Source organism: Salvelinus namaycush, chromosome 21 (genome assembly GCF_016432855.1).
Source record: "Salvelinus namaycush isolate Seneca chromosome 21, SaNama_1.0, whole genome shotgun sequence".
In the NCBI taxonomy this organism is placed as follows: domain Eukaryota; kingdom Metazoa; phylum Chordata; class Actinopteri; order Salmoniformes; family Salmonidae; genus Salvelinus; species Salvelinus namaycush.
This window is the reverse complement of record NC_052327.1, coordinates 41,216,422-41,238,196: the sequence shown is the minus strand read 5'-3', so window position 1 is coordinate 41,238,196 and position 21,775 is coordinate 41,216,422. Positions and strand designations below refer to the sequence as shown.

At 42.6% G+C, this 21,775-nt stretch overlaps 1 protein-coding gene across 1 annotated transcript in view; it reads left to right on the top strand.

The window, feature by feature from the left end:
* LOC120065909 overlaps positions 1-16,046 on the top strand; it is a 43,382-nt gene extending 27,336 nt beyond the window's left edge. The window contains exons 3-5 of the mRNA XM_039016953.1: positions 3,132-3,300; positions 7,622-7,715; positions 15,991-16,046. Of these exons, the coding sequence (XP_038872881.1) occupies positions 3,132-3,300; positions 7,622-7,715; positions 15,991-16,046 (319 nt within the window). The remainder of the gene's footprint in view (positions 1-3,131; positions 3,301-7,621; positions 7,716-15,990) is intronic.
* Positions 16,047-21,775: the final 5,729 nt, after the last annotated feature.

Sequence of the window (21,775 nt, the reverse complement as noted above, 5' to 3'; positions counted from 1 at the left end):
TCTCTCTTTCTTTCTCTCTCTCTGAGAACCTGAGCCCTAGGACCATACGTCAGGACTACCGGGCATGATGACTCCTTGCTGTCCCCAGTCCGCCTGGCCTTGCTGCTATTCCAGTTTCAACTGTTCTGCCTGCGGTTACGGAACCCCTACCTGTCCCAGACCTGCTGTTTTCAACTCTTAATGATCGGCTATGAAAAGCCAACTGAGATTTATTCCTGATTATTATTTGACCATGCTTGTCATTTATGAACATTTTGAAAATCTTGGCTCTCTCTAATTTTCTCCTTCTCTCTTTCTTTCTCTCGGAGGACCTGAGCCCTAGGACCATACGTCGGGACTACCGGGCGTGGTGACTCCTTGCTGTCCCCAGTCCGACTGGCCTTGCTGCTATTCCAGTTTCAACTGTTCTGCCTGCGGTTATGGAACCGCCACCTGTCCCAGACCTGTTGTTTTTCAACTCTTAATGATCGGCTATGAAAAGCCAACTGAAAATTATTCATGATTATTATTTGACCATGCTTGTCACTTATGAACATTTTTGAACATCTTGGCATAGTTCTGTTATAATCTCCACCCGGCACAGCCAGAAGAGGACTGGCCACCCCTCATAGCCTGGTTCCTCTCTAGGTTTCTTCCTAGGTTTTGGCCTTTCTAGGGAGTTTTTCCTAGCCACCGTGCTTCTACACCTGCATTACTAGCTGTTTGGGGTTTTAGGCTGGGTTTCTGTACAGCACTTCGAGATATTAGCTGATGTACGAAGGGCTATATAAAATAAACTTGATTGATTAAGGGGGAGGGGGTAGCGGTCACTGTGGTTTCCACATTTTGAGACATTGTTGCGGAGTAAAGTTTGTCAGCCCTCAGGAGACCCCTAACGGCCTGTGGCCCCAAGCAGATGCCTGCCAAGCCTGTTCACAAACTGCACGTCTGGTTCTATGGATCTGAATGTACGACGTGCGTGTAGTCTGCAGTGCAATAAGCACTTTTGGAAATTATTGAAAATTCCGCGGTTCACGTGTGCGTATTGAACCGTAGGGGGCGTACCGAACGGTTCGACAACATACTGTGTACCGTTGCATCCCTAGTACGTACATATCCCAACGAGAAGCCACAGATTACAGGCAGCATCCGCACTGAGCTAAAGGCTAGAGCTGCCACTTTCAAGGAGCGGGACACTAATCCGGACGCTTATAATAAATCCCCTTACGACCTCTAATAAACGATCAAACTGGCTAAGCGCCAATGCAGGACTACAATCAAAACCTACTACGCCAGCTCTGACACTTGTCGGATGTGGCAGGGCTTGCAAACTATCAAAAATTACAAAGGGAAACCCAGCCACGAGCTTACCAGCGATGCGATCATACCAAACGAGCTAAATGCCTTCTATGCTCGCATCGAGGCAAGCATCACTGAACTATGCACGAGAGCACCAGCTGTTCCGGACGACTTTGTAATCTCGCTCTTTATAGCTGATGTGAGTAAAATCTTTAACCTGTTTGGCGTGCAAGCCCGACGTCGGTACACTTATGACAACAGCCAGCTCAAAGTGCAGGGCGCGAAATTCAAAAGATATATTTTTTAAATATTTAACTTTCACACATTAACAAGTCCAATACAGCATATGAAAGGTACACATCTTGTGAATCAAGCCAACATGTCCGATTTTTAAAATGTTTTACAGGGAAGACACAATATGTAAATCTATTAGCTAACCACGTTAGCAAAAGACACCACTTTTCTTACTCCATCAGTTTTTTACTCCATCAGTAGCTATCACAAATTCGACCAAATAAAGATATAAATAGCCACTAACCAAGAAACAACTTCATCAGATGACAGTCTGATAACATATTTATTGTATAGCATATGTTTTGTTAGAAAAATGTGCATATTTCAGGTATAAATCATAGTTTACATTGCAGCTACAGTCAGAAATTGCACCGAAAGCAGACAGAAAAATTACAGACACCAACGCCAAATAACTAAATACTCATCATAAAACATTTCTGAAAAATACATAGTGTACAGCAATTGAAAGACAGGCATCTTGTGATTCCAGACAATATTTCCGATTTATCAAGTGTTTTACAGCGAAAACACAATATAGCGTTATATTAGCGTAGCCACAATAGCCAGAAACACTTGGGCGCCGACGACCAGTTCACATGCACGACAGATATTAGAAATAGCATCATAAAATGTTTCTTACTTTTGGTGATCTTCCATCAGAATGTTGGACAAGGTGTCCTTTGTCCAGAACAGTCGTTGTTTGGATCTGGAACGGCAAATTTCCCTCTTGATTTAGCATGGGCACTTGCCAAGTGGCACGGATCTCTCCAACGTCAACAAAGTCAGAGAACGGAACACGGCAAAACTCCCGAAAAAATTTCAATAATCTGATTAAACTATATTGAAAAAACATACTTTACGATGATATGGTCACGTATCAAATAAAATCTAAACCGGAGATGTTAGTCGTCCATAACGACAGCTAAACAGAAGGCAAATCCATGTCCCCTTTCGCGCGCTCCAGAAACAGGAAATGGACGGTCACGTCATACAAAGAGCTTTAATTCCACCTCAGACCAAGATAAACACGAAATTTCTTCTCTCACCGCCTCTTGACAACCAGGGGAAGGTGTATGAAGTGTACGTAGACTCTTACGTATCATGCCCATGTATAGGCAGGAAGTTGAACAGAGCATCGATTTCTGACATTCCACTTCCTGGTCAGGAAATGTGCTGCAGAATGAGTTCTGTTTCACTCAGAGAAATAATTCAAACGGTTTTAGAAACTAGAGAGTGTTTTCTATCCAATAGTAATAATAATATGCATATTGTACGAGCAAGAATTGAGTACGAGGCCGTTTGAAATGGGCACGATTTAACTGGCTACTCAATACTGCCCCTTGCAGCCATAAGAAGTTAAACAGCTTACATTCGCAAGGCCACGGGGCCAGACGGAAAACCAAGACGTGTACTTAGAGCATGCGCTGTCCAGCTGCCAAGTGTCTTCACTGACAGTTTCAACCTATCCCTGACCCGGTCTGCAATACCAACTTGTTTTAAGTAGACAACCATAGTCACTGTGCCCTGGACCCACTCCAATTCGCCAACCGCCATAACAGATCCACAGAGGAAGCAATCTCTATGGACTTCCTGATGGGCCACCCCCAGGTGGTAGGCAATGACACATCCGCCACTCTGACCATCAACATGAGGGCCTCTCAGGGGTGTGTGCGTAGTCCCGTCCTGTACTCCCCATTCACCCACGAGTTTACTGACGACACGACGGTGGTAAGACTGAACACCTATGATGATGATGATGCAGCATATAGGGAGGAGGTAAGACTCCTGGCAGTGTGGTGCCAGGACAACAACCTGTCCCTCAATGTCAGCAAGACAAAGGAGCTAATCCATATCACTAAGGAAATAACAGGGTCCACACACACACAAAGAGGGCAGGGGGCACGACTTGTGAAGAGGGCACGACAGCACCTCTTCCCGCTCAGGAGGCTGAAAGTATTTAGCATTGTCCCTCAGATCCTCCAAAATGTCTAAAGCTTCAGCAATGACAGCATCTTGACTGGCTACATCACCACTTGGTATGATAACTGCAAGGCACCCGACCGCAAGGCACTACAGAGGGTGATGAGTACGGCCCAGTACATCAATGGAGCCGAGCTCCCTGCCATCTAGGACCTCTATACCAGGAGGTGTCAGAGGAAGGCCCATAGACTGTTCTCTCTGCTACCACATGGCAAGCGGTACCAGGGCACAAAGTCTCGAACCAGCAGGATCCTGAATAGCTTCTTCCTCTAAGCCATAGGACTGCTAAACAGGAAATTAATCAAATGGTTACCCGGACTACCCGCATTGACCCTTTTTTGCACTAACTCTGTTGCAGTGACTCTATGCACAAACACTGGACTCTACCCACACATACTTACACTGACACCCCAACACACACAATCGATACGCCCACACACGCATACAAACGCCATATACACACACACATACTTTCACACTCACCACATGAGTTGCTGCTACTGTTTATTATATATACTTTTGCCTAGTCACTTTACCACTACCTATATGTACATATAGTAGCTTCGGAAAGTATTCAGGCCTCTTGACTTTTTCCACATTTTGTTACAGCCTTGTTCTAAAATGTATTAAATAGTTTTTTCCCCCTCATCTACAAACTATATTCCAAAATGACAAAGCAAAAACGTTAAAAAAAGAAAAAAGATTGCTAACAATAAAAATACAAAAAATGGGAATATAGCATTTCCATAACTACTCAGACCCTTTACTCAGAACTTTGTTGAAGGACCTTTGGCAGCGATTACAGCCTCGAGTCTTCTTTGGTATGACACTACAAGCTAGACACACCTGTATTTGGGGAGTTTCTCCCATTCTTCTCTGCAGATCGTCTCAAGCTCTGTCGGGTTGGATGGGGAGCGTTGGTGCACAGCTATTTTTAGGTCTCTCCAGAGATGTTAGATCGGGTTCAAGTCCGGGCTCTGGCTGGGCCACTCAAGGACATTCAGAGACTTGTCCAGAAACCACTTCTGCATTGTCTTGGCTGTGTGCTTGGGGTCGTTGTCCTGTTGGAAGGTGAACCTTGGCCCCGGTCTGAGGTCCTGAGCGCTCTGGAGCAGTACTTTGGTTAATTTATCTTTGCCTCAATCCCAGTCCCTGCCGCTGAAAGACATTCCCACAGCATGATGCTGCCACCACCATGCTTCTCCGTAGGGATGGTGCCAGCTTTCCTCCAGATGGGACGCTTGGCATTCAGGCCAAATATTCTTGTTTCTGGTCTGAGAGTCTTTAGGTGCCTTTTGGCAAACTCCATTGGGCTGTCATTTGCCTTTTACTGAGGACTGGCTTCCGTCTGGCCACTCTACCATAAAGGCCTAATTGGTGGAGTGTTGCAGGGATTGTTGTCCTTCTGGAAGGTTCTCCCATCTCCACAGAGGAACTCTAGAGCTCTGTCAGAGTGACCATCAGGTTCTTGGTCACCTCCCTGACCAAGGCCCTTCTCCCCCGATTGCTCAGTTTCATGGCTGGGTGGCCAGCTCCAGGAAGAGTCTTGGTGGTTCCAATCTTCTTCCATTTAAGAATGATGGAGGCCACTATGTTCTTTGGGACCTTAAAACATTTCTTAAACCTGTTTTCGCTTTGTCATTATGGGATATTGTGTGTAGATTGCTGAGGAAATTGTTCTATTTACAGTTTTTTCCAACTGCTTACACACGTTTTCAAAAGTGTCTCCTTTTTTCAAAACTCTACACACAATTCCCAAACCTGCACACACAAAATGCAAAATGCTTCACATCTCCTTCAAAATGTAACACTGCATTCAAAATGCCATAAACACATGTCAGAATGAAGCATTTGCATCAAATGGCAAACACTGCTTTCATAATAGTACATTTTTGGATATACCATGTAAACACTGTTGTTCTAAATCTAAAGCTCTTTGGTCTTTCATAGGCTTATATCTACATTTCAATACAATGTTCTACATTCAAAGTAATCTGCTGAGAGGGGTAACAAGTACACTGTAAACACCAATGCAATGTAGAAACAGAAAATATTTATTAGGCCAAACATTACTGTTGTATACAGTAGCATACAACAAAACCATAAACATATGTAAACCAAAAGTATATTCTATAGAATACAGTAAAGAACACAATTGTGTGTGTGGGGTGCCGGGGGGGCAGTCCAGGAATTGGTAGGGGGGGGGGGGGGCAGTCACCAGTGCTAAGCTACGCGTCATCTCTTCTCCGTCCTGGGTCTGGCCACAATACTTCGTCCACATCACAAGATATGTTTTCTCTTGCCAAACATCAAGGGAAGTATCTCCTAGCATGGTGTATCCAACCTTGGACAGAGGCAACCTCTATGTCCCCACATGCGTCCTCCATTGCATGGAGAAGCGGCATGCGGGCATAGGGTTGGCGATCATACACTTTCCAGCGACAGGCTGAGAAGGATTCCTCTATGGGATTTAGAAAAGGTGAATATGGGGGTAGGTACAAAACTACAAATTGTGGATGGGTGGCAAACCAGTTTTGGACCAGAACAGCCTGGTGAAAACTAACATTGTCCCATAAAACCACAAATCTAGCAGGCTCCTGATCTGGATCAGGGACAAGCATTGTGTAAATTGCATCCAGAAAAGTGAGCATATGGCCGGTGTTGTACGGACCCAGTGTGGCATTGTGATGGAGGAACCCGTTTTGAGTGATGGCAGCACACATAGTTATATTACCCCCACGCGGTCCAGGGACATTGGTATTTGCCCTCTGTCCTATTACATTTCTTCCGCGGCGCCTGGTTTTGGTGAGGTTGAAGCCAACCTCCTCCACATAAATAAATGAATACCGAATTACATGGGCATCCAGCTCCAATACTCTCTGTAACAGACAAAATGATATACAGATGAGTAAATATGATATGTCTGAAGTACTGGAAGTAGTGTTGCATACATACCTCTACAAAGTCATGTCGCATATTCTTGACTCTGTCAGAGTTTCTCTCAAATGGCACCTTGTAAAGTTGTTTCATCGTCACTCGGTGCCGTTGGAGGATGAGTTGTATGGTCGACAGGCTTACAGCATTGATGTTGTTAAATATGGTGTCATTATTCAAGATATGCTCTCTTATCTCTCGAATCCTAATTGCATTGTTGGCCAAAACCATATTTATAATTGCAGTCTCTTGTACATCTGTAAACAAGCATCCTCATCCTCCATGATGTCTTTGCCTTTCCACTCTGTACAGAATTCAAACACAGTATGTGTTCAGCATAGGAACTGTAAACAATGTACCAAAAAATGTAGTACAGCATGATAACCAACCTCATTCATTCAATGCAGTGCAGTAAATGGATGGCTTAGAGTTACAAATGTTTATGCAATACTATGCAGCCATACTTATTTTACAGTACATTACTGTAATGCTAAAATAGTCATTAGATAGTTGCATACCTGTTCTCATTTCTGAAGGTTCGAATTATGGACGCTACTGTAAATCAACTCAAGTTGGGCTGGACTCTCAGTCCAGCCTCTCTCATGGTCAAACTGTGGTTGATCACATGATCAACAAGTGTTGCCCTAATCTCATCAGAGATGGCTCTCCTTCCTTCTCTTCTTTGCACTCGTCCTCTTCCTCTCCCTCCTACTCCTCTTGCTCTCTGTCCATTGTTGGCATCCATTGTTCAAAACAGGTAATCTGACCTGACCAAAGTGAAGTTGTCTGAATACTTTCCGAAGGCACTGTGCAGTATATATATAGGCACTGTATAAATATTTTTTAAAACATCTTTAACTTTGCATTGTTGGAAAAGGAACCGTAAGTAAGTATTTCAATGTTAATCTATACGTGTTGTTTACGAAACGTGACAAATAAAAATTGATTTCATCCTCAACTCAAACAGCTCCGTCATTTCCCTCAACCTCATCCTACTCTTCATCCCCTCCACCCAACCGTTCCACAGTCATTTCCCTCAGCAACACTTTTGAGTCAGCAGGCCTCCTCTCTTGCAGCGCCCAACCTTCTCCAGCCCTCAGAAGTCAGTATCCTAAGAAGTCCCTGTCTCTTCCAGCAGGCTGTGCTGGTGACGGTGCCCCCTGTTCCCAGACGGCACTGCTGTGGCGGTCCCACTGCGCCGCTTGTCTCCTCGATATGGGGTCGCCAAGGTGACAGGGAAATTAAACGCCAGCAAGCTCATTAATAAACACATCTGTGGGGGTGCCATACCACACTTTGTTCAGCACAACAGCCCTTATTCACCCTTACTCTCCATTTCACTCCTCTCACTCTGCCTCTATCTCTCTCTACTTCTTTGTCTCTCACACCATCTCTATCTCTCTCTCTATGACGTTCCTCCCCCCGTCCCTCCCTCCCTATGCCTTGAGGCGTTGGATCTCACCAAAGAGACACAGTGCTGTATCCTCACAGCTGGCCCACCAAATCAGTGCCCTGCAGGAGACTAATGGCTTGAGCGCCTGACGGTAATGTCTATTGACAACTGTTGTTCCATAAAGACAATACTTATTGGGATTTTACAGTTTGGTTCAGTTGTGATGAAGTTGCCAACAGTGTGGACATGATTTATTTGCACTAATCAGAGAATGGTTCAGATGTACTGCTTAGCGCAGTGCTGGAATTACATACAAAATCCAAGCATGTCTAGTTAAGTAAACAAATTGATCATTGTCATACCACTGATGAGAACGGATGTTGCGTGTAAACTGTTGTGATTGCTTGCAATAGTTAAACATCCAACCAGTGTTGTCACATCAACTCCTTAATGTTTTAAAGGGAAATTTCACAATTTTTCAACCACACCACCTCAACATCATAATACAGTATGTGCAAAGGGTGCATTTCTATATTTTGCAATAAAAAAGAAAGAGGAAAATAAGTGTTTCCAATGACATTATCAACCAATTAGTAGGCAATGCCTACCCATAATTGGTTAAAATCATATGATGCACATTGATGATGTCGTCAGAAACACTTATCTCCTGCTATCATTTTTTTCCACAAAACATAGAAACGTGCCATTTTCACGTACTGTATGTTGATGTTGGGGTAGGTGCTGGAGATGATGAATATGACGTTTAAATTTCCTTTTAAGTGTCAAGCAGTATCAACCAAGAGTTTTCTTTATTGTCACTAACTGTTGTTGGTTTTGTTGGTTGTCACAACTTGTGACAAGGGTTTGCCATATACATTGTTCATATAGCAGGGATTGAACAATAAGGGTTACCCTGTTGCCTGGGGCAAGTGACCTGAGCAGTCACACAAGTTGAGCCTGTTCTGTGGCCTGCTCTGTGGCTTTTTTACTGTCAACCACCAAAAGTCTGGTCTTTCTGGTTCTTCCCCTGTGTATAGGTGAAAATAGCTACTTTACATTTTTGGGCAAGTGATCATAATCTTTTTAGGGCATCCAAAAAATACTCATGACCTGATGGGTGAGTGCTTTTCAGACCTTAATGTCAGTACATGATATATTTGACGTTTGTTGACACTGGTTCCCGTCTATGAGTGAGTGAATGCGAATGAAATTAACCCAATGAGCAGCCCTAGACATAAACTCAGTACAGTGTTTGACATGTATTCTCCTAGATTCTCCTGTCCTTCAAAACATTAAAAAATCTGTGTAATGATGGTCATCAATCAGAGTAAGAGAGAGGCTTCTGAGGCGTTCTAGAGGACCAGAAATATCCCTGTGCTCCTCCTCACCTCATAGGTTTTAACGTCAGAGAGTCTTTGAGGGTCTGAAGACACTGCTGGGGTAATAGGAAAGTAATGAGGAGCGTTGTGAATGAGTGTGTAACACAGCGTGATCTCAGTGGTTTGATTAACACTGCCTTTTAACAACCCTGTTAGCTAATGCTCCAGAGGTACACTGCATGTTTAGCTCAGCTGAATGTAGGCAACTAGTGTACATATCTGTGATGGCATTGCAATGTCCCCTTTAAAGATAAGGCATACCCTGGCAAGAAATTAAGGAATTACTTGTCAATTCTAAGAGTATGGTCTTTGCAACCCAACCTAACATTGCCACTTTGCAACCCAACCCAGCATTGCCCATAACTGAGACTCCCTGTTATAAAGAGAGAGATCTTTATTCCTCATATAGTGCACTACTTTTGATAAGAGCCGCATAAGACCACATGTGTTGAAATGACTTGGTTGCAAAAGGGCTAGAATTTAAAGCAAAAAGAGAATGCCTTGTCTCAGGTAGCATCATTTACATTCAATTCAATTGCAAGATGGCATAGCAGTCAGACGTCCTTTGTCCTCGTCTTGTCATGTCCAGTGTATAAATATATTTACATATTTTCTTCGCATATCTTTTTATATATATATTTTCTAAAAACTCAACTTCAAAACACTCTCCTGCAACCCGCCTCACCAATTTTTTAAAAGTATTTTTCATCTCAAATATGAAACCACAACAGAGGCTAGCCAGAAGTTAGCTGGCTAACGTTAATATTCAGCTAACCACGGTTGGCGGTCATCAGCTATCCTTTAGCTCGAAAAGCTATTGCCAGTTTTGTACAACGCGACTCAGACCAGAGTATACCGGACCTATTTTCTCTCCATATCCCCGGATTTCTACCGCAAGCTCTGGACATTTACACCTGGATCTTGCAGCTAGCTAGCTGCTATCCGAGTGACTATTGGCTAACGTTGGTCCCGGAGCAAACATTGATTATTCCGGAGCTAGCCAGCTGAAGAGTTCCATAAGCCACTCCTGGGCTACAATCACCTATCCGGACCTGTTTTACTGCCGATGCGGAGCCCCACTGGGCCTTCACGACTGGACTACCGACGTTATCTGCCTGAGGGAGTTATCCAACTGGCCCCTCCGTCGCGACGTAACCTGAACGCCCATCTGCGGCCCGCTAATCGTTAGCGGTCTTATCGGCTGCTATCTGAATAGGTCTATCGGCCAATTTTCTTGGGCCACTATAACTATAACTATTTTGCCAATTGGATTGGTCCCCTCTACCACACGGAACCCCACTAATCTACCGACGGAAACGCACGAGGTGGCTAAAAACAGACCTCCATCTTCTGCCAGCTTGCTACCCATGGCCCGGCTAGCTGTCTGAATCGCCGTGACCCCAACCAACCTCACTACTCATTGGATCCTTATGATCACTCGGCTAAGCATGCCTCTCCTTAAAACCTCTTGGAAATAGGGGGCGCCATTTCCACTTTGGGAAAAAATCGTGCCCAAATTAAACGGCCTCGTACTCTGTTCTAGATCATACGATATGCATATTATTATTACTATTGGATAGAAAACACTCTGACGTTTCTAAAACTGTTTGAATTATATCTGTGATTTAAACAGAACTGATTTGGCAGCAAACTTCCAAACAGGAAGTGAAAATTCTCAAAATGGGTCTCTGTGTAAGGCCTTGCCTATTCAATTGCCTTTAATTTATGGATCTGTATGCACTTCATATGCCTTCCACTAGATGTCAAGAGGCAGTAGAATGTTGAATGGGGTGTCTAGCTTGATGTGAGACCGAATGAGAGCTTTTGGAGTGACAGGTCCGCCATATTGGCAGTATTTTTCTGCGCACCAGAGAGCACCATATTGTTTTCTGCAATGCATTAGGTAGACACAACGAAATGCTCCGTCTTGGACGTTATTGGATACATATGAGAAAAACATCATAAAGATCGATTTTCAACTGAGTTTGACCAGTTTATTCGACGTTTATTATGACTTTTAGAATTTTTCGTTCCATGCGCCAAGAGTTCATGGACATGTGCGCTCCACCATGCTAGCCAAAGTTGCTAATTCGACAGAAGAAATGGACATTCTAAAACAAAACAACGATTTATTGTGGAACTAGGACTCCTTGCACTGCATTCTGATGGAAGATCATCAAAGTTAAGAGAAAATTTATGATGTTATTTCGTATTTTTGTGGAATATGTTGGCTCCAACATGGCGGAGAATGGCTGGGCGCTGTCTCAGATTATTGCATGCTGTGCTTTGTACTAAAGTTTTTTTTTTCATTTGCTGTACAACATGTATTTTTTAGCAAAGTTTATGATGAGTTTTTTGGTTAGATTACCTTACTAGCCTTGGTTTCATGCATGTTAACATTAGAAGCCTCCTCCCTAAGTTTGTTTTATTCACTGCTTTAGCACACTCTGCCAACCCGGATGTCCTAGCCGTGTCTGAATCCTGGCTTAGGAAGACCACCAAAAACTCTGAAATCTCCATCCCTAACTACAACATTTTCTGACAAGATAGAATGGCCAAAGGGGGCGGTGTTGCAATCTACTGCAGAGATAGCCTGCAGAGTTCTGTCCTACTATCCAGGCCTGTACCCAAATAATTTGTACTTCTACTTTTAAAAATCCACTTCTCCAAAAACAAGTCTCTCACCGTTGCCGCATGCTATAGACCACCCTCTGCCCCAAGCTGTGCTCTGGACACCATATGTGAACTGATTGCCCCCCATCTATCTTCAGAGCTCATACTGCTAAACTGGGACATGCTTAACTTCTTTGGGCTGCAAGCCCGAAGCCGGGCACAATATGACAACAGCCACTTCAAGTGCAGGGCGCGAAATTCAAAATCTATATTTTTGAAATATTTAACTTTCACACATTAACAAGTCCAATACAGCATTTGAAAGATAAACATCTTGTGAATCCAGCCAACATGTCCGATTTTTAAAATGTTTTACAGCGAAAACACCACATATATTTATGTTAGCTCACCACCAAATACAAAAAAGGACAGACATTTTTCACAGCACAGGTAGCATGCACAAAACCAACCTAACTAACCAAGAAACAACTTCATCAGATGACAGTCTTATAACATGTTATTCAATAAATCTATGTTTTGTTCGAAAAATTTGCATATTTGAGCTATAAATCAGTTTTACATTGCAGCTACCATCACAGCTACCGTCAGAAATAGCACCGAAGCAGCCAGAGTAATTACAGACACCAACGTCAAATACCTAAATACTCATCATAAAACATTTCTGAAAAATACATGGTGTACAGCAAATGAAAGACAGGCATCTTGTGATTCCAGCCAATATTTCCGATTTCTTAAGTGTTTTACAGCGAAAACACAATATAGCATTATATTAGCTTACCACAATAGCCAGAAACACAAGCCATTTACCAGCAGCAAAAGTTAGCGATCGTAACAAACCAGCAAAAGATATATAATTTTTGACTAACCTTGATAAGCTTCATCAGATGACAGTCCTATAACATCAGGTTATACATACACTTATGTTTTGTTCGAAAATGTGCATATTTAGAGCTGAAATCAGTGGTTATACATTGTGCTAACGTAGCAGCTTTTTCCCACAACGTCCGGATATTTTTCTGACACTCACATATTCTGACCAAATAACTATTCATAAACATTACTAAAAAATACATGTTGTATAGGAAATGATAGATACACTAGTTCTTAATGCAATCGCAGTGTTAGAATTCTAAAAATAACTTCATTACGACATAAGGCTTACGTTATGGCGAGCGAGTGCCCAAAACCTGGGTGCAAAACTAATAGTACACAGTTCGACAGATATATGAAATAGCATCATGAAATGGGTCCTACTTTTGATGAGCTTCCATCAGAATGTTGTACAAGAGGTCCTTTGTCAAGAACAATCGTTGTTTGGATTTAGAACGTCCTTTTTCCCTCTTGAATTAGCAAGCGCACTAGCCAAGTGGCGCGAAGCTCTCCTTCCTGAACAAAGGCACACAACGCAACACGCCTAACGTCCCGAATAAATTTCAATAATCTAATAAAACTATATTGAAAAAACATACTTTACGATGATATTGTCACATGTATCAAATAAAATCAAAGCCGGAGATAGTAGTCGCCTATAACGACAGCTTTTCAGAAGGCAATTCCAGGTCCATCCTCGCGCTTTCCAGAAAACAGGAAATGGGTGACACGTCATTCCAAGAGGATTTATTCCACCTCAGACCAAGATAAACACTCCATTTCTTCTCTCACTGCCTCTTGACATCTAGGGAAAGGTGTATGACGTGCATGTATACTAATACGTATCATGCCCATTTATAGGCAGGACCTAGAACAGAGCATAGTTTTCAGACTTTCCACTTCCTGGTCAGGAAGTTTGTGCCAAATGAGTTCTGTTTTACTCACAGATATAATTCAAACGGTTTTAGAAACTAGAGAGTGTTTTCTATCCAATAGTAATAATAATATGCATATTGTACGAGCAAGAATTGAGTACGAGGCCGTTTGAAATGGGCACCTTTTATCAGAGCTACTCAATACTGCCCCTGCAGCCAGAAGAAGTTAACCGCCATCGATAAGAAACAATACTGTGCAGCCGTATTCATTGACAGAGTCGAAAGCCTTGGCCAGGTCAATCACCACATCCTCATCGGCAGACTCAATAGCCTTGGTTTCTCAAATGATTGCCTCGCCTGGTTCACCAACTACTTCTCTGATAGAGTTCAGTGTGTCAAATCGGAGGGCCTGTTGTCTGGGCCTCTGGCAGTCTCTATGGGGGTGCCACAGGGTTCAATTCTTGGGCCGACTCTCTTCTCTGTATACAGCAATGATGTCACTCTTGCTGCTGGTGAGTCTCTGATCCACCTCTACGCAGACGACACCATTCTGTATACTTCTGGCCCTTCTTTGGACACTGTGCTAACTAACCTCCAGACGAGCTTAACTTCTACTTCATCACAATCCCGGATCCGGGAGCACCCCCATCAGTAAAAAAGCTGACTAGCATAGCCTAGCATAGCGTCACAAGTAAATACTAGCATCTAAATATCATTAAATCACAAGTCCAAGACACCAGATGAAAGATACACATCTTGTGAATCCAGCCATCATTTCTGATTTTTTAAATGTTTTACAGGGAAGACACAATATGTATTTCTATTAGCTAACCACGATAGCAAAAGACACAACTTTTTTTTCCCACCATTTTTTTCCTGCATACGTAGCTATCACAATTTCGACCAAGATATAAATAGTCACTAACCAAGAAACAACTTCATCAGATGACAGTCTGATAACATATTTATTGTATAGCATATGTTTTGTTAGAAAAATGTGCATATTTCAGGTATAAATCATAGTTTACATTGCAGCTACAATCAGAAATTGCACCGAAAGCAGCCATAATATTTACAGACACCAACGTCAAATACCTAATTACTCATCATAAAACATTTCTGAAAAATACATAGTGTACAGCAAATGAAAGATAAACATCTTGTGAATCCAGCCAATATTTCCGATTTTTTAAGTGTTTTACAGCGAAAACACAATATAGAATTATATTAGCTTACCACAATAGCCAAACACACAAAAGCACCTACTTTATGATGTTTTTCTCATATGTATCAAATAAAATCAGAGCCGGAGATATTCGCTGTGTATACCGAACGCTTTTCAGAAGACAATGTCGAGCTCCCCCGCGCGCCGTCGAAGACAAAGAAAATACCGGACCTGTCACTCCAAAAACTCTTATTCGGCCTCAGATCAAGCTAGACACCCCATTCAACCTTCCACTGCCTGTTGACATCTAGTGGAAGGCGTATGAAGTGCATACATATCGATAAATAAAAGCCAGTTGAATAGGCAGGCCCTGAAACAGAGCCTCGTTTTCAGATTTTTCACTTCCTGTATGGAAGTTTGCTGCCAAATGAGTTCTGTTTTACTCACAGATTTATTTCAAACAGTTTTAGAAACTTCAGAGTGTTTTCTATCCAATAGTAATAATAATATGCATATTGTATGATCTAGAACAGAGTACGAGGCCGTTTAAATTGGGCACGATTTTTTCCAAAGTGAAAACAGCGCCCCCCTATTGACAATAAGTTTTAAGCACCAGCTGTCAGAGCACCGCACAGATTACTGCACCTGTAAATAGCCCATCTATAATTTAGCCCAAACAACTACCTCTTCCCCTACTGTATTTATTTATTTTGCTCCTTTGCACCCCATTATTTATATTTCTACTTTGCACATTCTTCCACTGCAAATCTACAATTCCAGTGTTTTACTTGCTATATTGTATTTACCTCGCCACCACAGCCTTTTTTTGCCTTTACCTCCCTTATCTCACCTAATTTGCTCACATTGTATATAGACTTATTTTTCTACTGTATTATTGACTGTATGTTTGTTTTACTCCATGTGTAACTCTGTGTTGTTGTATGTGTCGAACTGCTTTGCTTTATCTTGGCCAGGTCGCTACCTGGTTAAATAAAGGTGAAATAAAAAATAAAATAAAAAAAACATGACCGGTGATGGTAGGTAGCTAGGGCCCCAATGTCAGCCACATGGGTAACAGTTGCAAATATTTATTTGTATAAACACAGTTTATTACCATGCCAGGCTATGTGTATCAGCTAGCCTGCCATTAGGTGTTATGTGTATCCTGAAAAATGTCTCACCTTCCAGGTCAACTGTTTGTGGCCTGGTCCCGGATCGCAGCAGTAGATACCAAACCCAGCTGATGTGAAATGGATTGGACCCTGCTAAGGTAAGTCACGTTCCAGCTGGCACCATCCCCAGCAGCAGCATCCCTCCTCACCAACTGCCACGCCACCCACCTCCCCTGTTTGAGTCCTTACCATATCAGCCTGTCTCCCCTCTGCACGTAGCTAAATGTTGATCCTTTTCAATGACTCTCTCTGCTAGAGATATTCTGGGCATGGTTAGCACTGGGATGGCACCACTCCAAACAGGATCAGTGGCTGTCGCTCGTGCTCACAGATCAGTGAGAACTAAGGCCTGTCACTCTGCCATGGCACCAAAGCTTTACAAGGGGAGGAAAGAGAGAGAGATAGAGAGAGAGAAAAAGAGAGAGAGGGTAATTGAACAAGAGGGGGGAAGGTTTTCAATTCAGTTGTACAATCTCCGCAATAAAAATATAATCACAGGTTTTCAGCTCTCTGCACGAGGCCTTGTGAGTGAGTTTACCCCTGACATGGTACTCTGGTGACACATTCTTCACTACATTATGTTAGCCTCAAACTGATGACCTGAATGGTCATTTAGGAGAAGCTATAGTAATAGACCATAATGGACTGACACAGAGCACAGCTGACCCAATGACGCTCTCAAGCAATTGCGCTAATACACAGTACATAAGTAAGTTAATGGGTGATAAAATACAGTAGCAATGTGTAATTAACCCAAGACCTGAATGAGGAAATTATAGGAATAATGCAGGTGTAGCACACACTGTATAGTAGTGATTACCTGATGTTATATTATAGAGTCACCATGCTATAGTGTCACCCACAACACTAAAGAGTTTAACTTTCTCTGCAAAATGGATGTTCTTTACATCATATAATACCAGGCACCAGCTGAATTACTTGCTGTAACCATAAAGTAATATTAATAACTCTGCCTTTGATGATATCGTGTCTCTCCTGTCTTCTCTCTCACTCATTGGTTACTTTCATACATTTTCATTTCTCCATTTCTCACTTTCAAACAAATGATGGTCACTGAGCCTACCAATTTGCTGTTTTATTCCAAAACTAAAATAATACTAATTCTAAGACGAAGGTCACCATGATTGCCCATGTCAAACAGAAAATTAATCTTTAACTTATTCTCATTGGATAGCTTACGGGTGCGCTGACAACTAACAATCCTTATTTCAGGTGCAAACTAGGTTTATTACTGTTATCAGTGATGTAACTATGGTTACTGTCTGTGGCTAGTGATCATGTCTTCTCAAACACAAGAGAGGTGGCAGGAGCAGAAGCTACCTCTCTCGCTCTCATCCACGCTCCCCTCAAACTAAAGACAACACTGCCTCCTAGGGTAACATATGGGAGTGCATCATGTCTGTATGCTCTTCCCTTTCTGATGCTCTCTCTCTCCCTCCCACCCCTTTCTGTCTCTCTCTCTCCTTCTTCCCATTTCTCTCTCTTTCTGTGCGTGTGTCTTTCTCTCTTAGGCCATCCACACGTGTGGGAGGCTTTCAAACAACTGCTGCTGAGAATATGTCCACGGAGAGCACAGGGAGCATGTGGATACACTGGTATTGTGCTGGGAGGAAGGTGATACATCGAAAGGAGCTCTGAGTGGTACTAGAGTAAAGAGAGGGAGAGAGAAAGAAACACCAATGAGAAACAGGGGTTTAATATCCAGCTGATGCTTTGTCTTGCTTTGATTTGGTCAGACAGAAAAAGTGAGCTGCCAGTGTGTCTGCTGCCGAGGAGATAAGGCTGTGGGCGGAAGGTGCTTTGTTTGAACTTCAGATAGCATGTGATGACTTAATTCTCCTTCCTGTCTCACTCCTGCATTCCCTGACCTTTCTTTCTAATCCCTTTCCAGACCACTGTGTTTGTCAAAGTGCCTGGCGGTGTGACCTGCCCTTCTGGCGTGATAAAATCTAATTCATTCCATTCAGGGCCCACTCTGATGCTCCATCTGTCTATCAGCCTTTTGTCTTCATGCATGCCCTCACAAGTGTGTTCAATACAGTTTGTGTGTAGGAGTACAGATGCCTCTTTACCACAGTTAATATGGCGTGTCTGCTTTTATTTATATCTTCCCAAGCATCGCTATAGAAATATGTGACCTCACAGACAGAGTGTGGTGGTGTGTAACTGCCATGATTTCCAATGTGAATTTGAATTAGTTGTGGGCATGCTGTACATACATGTGTATGTGACGTTTCTCTGTGGTAAGTTATTTTGGAATGGTAGATTTCTATGCATGTTTTATATTTGTGCATTAGGGGTGAGAGGCTTGTATCTCTCTCTCTGTGTGTGTGTGTGTGTGTGCGCGTGAGTGAATGTGTTTGCGCATGTGATACACTCTGTGGTATTTGTCTGTGCTCCTGGTGTCCCTTGAGTGTAAGGCCTCCTCTGCCATGTCCCCTCCACTCTCAGGGACGGGGATGGAGTAATGTAGGCTGCATAATTTATGGGTGTGAATGTTGTGTGCCTTTTTCCCTGTGACATTTCAGTGGAGGGGAAAAAGGCAAGAAAACAATGTAATGGGCAGAAAGACCTTCAGACAGCACTATAGTGCAGGGGGAAGCGTGACGGATGAGGCAAATGCCTTGATTACATCTCCCCATCCCCCCTCTCTACCTGTGGACACAGCCATGCTGTCAAGATCACATATGGACAAGATGGGGGAAACATCACACAGCCGTCTGACTCTGAGGTACTAGATGTTGCAAGGCTAATGGAGTCGAGATAATGGACAGAACTGCTGGCAGGCATATCCTGCTGGAAGGAGGGGGGTGGGGGAGAGAGGGAGAGGAAGAGTATCAGGAGAGTATGAGGGAAAGAGGAAGAGAAAGGGTTGGAGGGTAAGGAAAGGAGATTGGTGGAGAGAGATATAGACCAGACAACGCTGGGCATGCCCAGCATGTCAGGGTGCCTTGATTCCACTTTGATTCTTACCTTCCCCACCTCAATCACTCCTGTCTTCCAGCCCCTCTTTTCCCAGCCCACAGACACCCTTCAATCTCCAGCTGAGCTCTTGTCAGCAGCTTTTCAGGTGATCACTTACCTACAGAGCTCCCGAGTGGCGCAGCGGTCTAAGGCACTGCATCTCAGTGCTAGAGGAGTCACTACAGACCCTGGTTCGATCCAGGGGTACATTACAACACATCCTCAACATTACAACACATCCAGAGACACTGACCGCTACAGCCAGGTCCTTCATTATTGGCACCCTTGATAAAGATTAGTGAAAAAATACATAAAATAAATAATAATATTTATTTTTTTAAATGGGAAATTATATTATTTTATGCTAATACAATTGCTCAGAGAAATCAATTTTGTTAAAAAGTTATACAAAAAAAATCTCAAACAACATGAGGATAACGACACTGAGCCTTTTTCTAAAATGTTTTATGAGATTGGAGAACACGTTGGGAGGGATCTTAGACCATTCTTCCATAGAGAATCTTTCCAGATCCTTGATATCCTTTGTGTGCTCTTATGGACTGCCCTCTTTAATTCAAACCCCAGGTTTTCAGTGGGCTTCAAGTCCGAAGACTGAGATGGCCATTGTAAAATGTTGATATTATGGTCAATTAACCATTTCTTTGTGGATTTTAATTAGTGCTTGGGGTTGTTGTCTTGCTGGAAGATCCACTTGCATGTCAGCCTCCTGGCAGAGGCAACCAGGCTTTAGGCTAAAATGTCCTGGTACTCTGGTACTCTGACCTTAGCACCGCTTGGAGTTTGATAAAAGGCATTGGCACTACTTGGATTGGCACTGGTGCTATGGTCAGATGTCATTAAAATATAACTATTTGGCCACGCACACCAGTGGTGGGTTTGGTGTTGAAAAAAAAGAAGCAAACAGAAAAGTACCTTATACCTAAGGTAAAATATGGTGGTGGATCTTTGATGTTATGGGGTTATTTTTCTTAGACTGGTCCTTGGGCCCTTGTTAAGGTCAACTGCATCATGAACTTTACCAAGTACCAGGACATTTTAGCCTAAAGACAATAACCCCAAGCACACGTCAAAATCCACAAAGAAATAGTTAACTGGCCACAAAATCTACATTTTGCAATGGCCATCTCAGTCTCTGGACCAATTCAAACCACACGGTTTCAATGGAAGAGCACAGTCTATAAGCACATACTAAGGATAGCAAGGATCATTGAAGGACTCTGTTTGGATTAATGGTCTAAGATCCCTCCCAACGTGTTCTCCAACTTATAAAATATTTTTGAAAAAGGCTCAGTGCTGTTATCTTCCCAATGTGAGAAATTGAAATCTATTGAAAACAGGGGAGTCAATCATTTTGACCCCTACCTTTTTGAGAGAAAGCAATCATTACTAATTTTAAAAAATTGTTTCTGAGCAATTGTATTAGTATAAAATAATATAATTTCGAAAACAGTTTTAGCATACAATTTAGCTCTGTGTTTGAATTATTTATTTCAAACAATCATTTTTGGTCATCTTTATCAAGGGTGTCAAAAATGTCAGACCCCACTGTATATCAAGTAATGAGGGCATGAAAAGTTTTTCCACATCAGGGCACATGGTCAGGCAAATTAGAGGGTCCTAAACATGCTGTATATCTTCTTGTGGTCTCTGACACACATTAGCAGTTTACCCCCTCCTCTTTGGGAAACTGTGACAGGGTTGGGGCAAGGAGTGTGGCCTCTGTGCCAAATCCATCCTGCTGTGTCCCCTGCCTTCACAGAGTGGGGAGCAGAGATGATGGGGATGAGAATAGCAGAGCCTGTCAACAGTGGCAGAGAAGCCAAACAGTTCTAAAGTGTGGATTCAGGTATGTTTATGTATTTAACTGACTTGATTATGATCAGATGTGTGTGACCGTTCCACCCAGGATACAGTATTGATGTGATGCCACATTTGTTTACATTCTGTGAATACTCATTAACATTTGTGTTATCTTAAGGGTAGAAAATGACCCGCCTGTAACGGCTGTCATCCTCTTCTTCCTCTGAAGAGGTGTAGCAAGGATCGGACCAATACGCAGCGTGGTAGGTGTCCATGTTTTAATATGGAAAACTGAACATGAACACAAATACAAAAACAATAAACGTGACCTAACCGAAACAGTCCCGTGTGGCACAAACACTGACACAGGAAACAATCACCCACAAAATACCCAAAGAACATGGCTGCCTAAATATGGTTCCCAATCAGAGACAACGATAAACACCTGCCTCTAATTGAGAACCAATCTAGGCAACCATAGACTTACATAAACACCTAGAATGAACACAACCCCATAAATATACAAAAAAAAACCTAGACAGTAGAAACACCCTAGACGAGACAAAAACACACAAACCACCCTTGTCACACCCTGACCTAACCAAAATAATAAAGAGAACAAAGATAACTAAGGCCAGGGCGTGACACCGCCACTATGTTTAACAGCAGAGAAAACCCCCTAAATTATATTTTTTCAACTTGAAATTGTTTTACTTTTCCTAGAGTGACCCCAACATTAGAAAAAGTGAAACATCACCTTTGTTCATATTTCCATGGAAGCTGTACACCACCAGGGTAGAAAGATTGTTTTAGGGTCATTTTGACCCAGCAGATGTAAAATAATTTGCACACCACAAAAACCACAAAGACACACAAACACACACACAATGAGAATTGGAGATTATGTGTGCTACTGATTGAACTCAGCCAGCAGCTCCTGAAGAGGAAGATAACCAAGGTTGGACAGTTAGAAAGAACAAGCCTGAGCTCCCCCC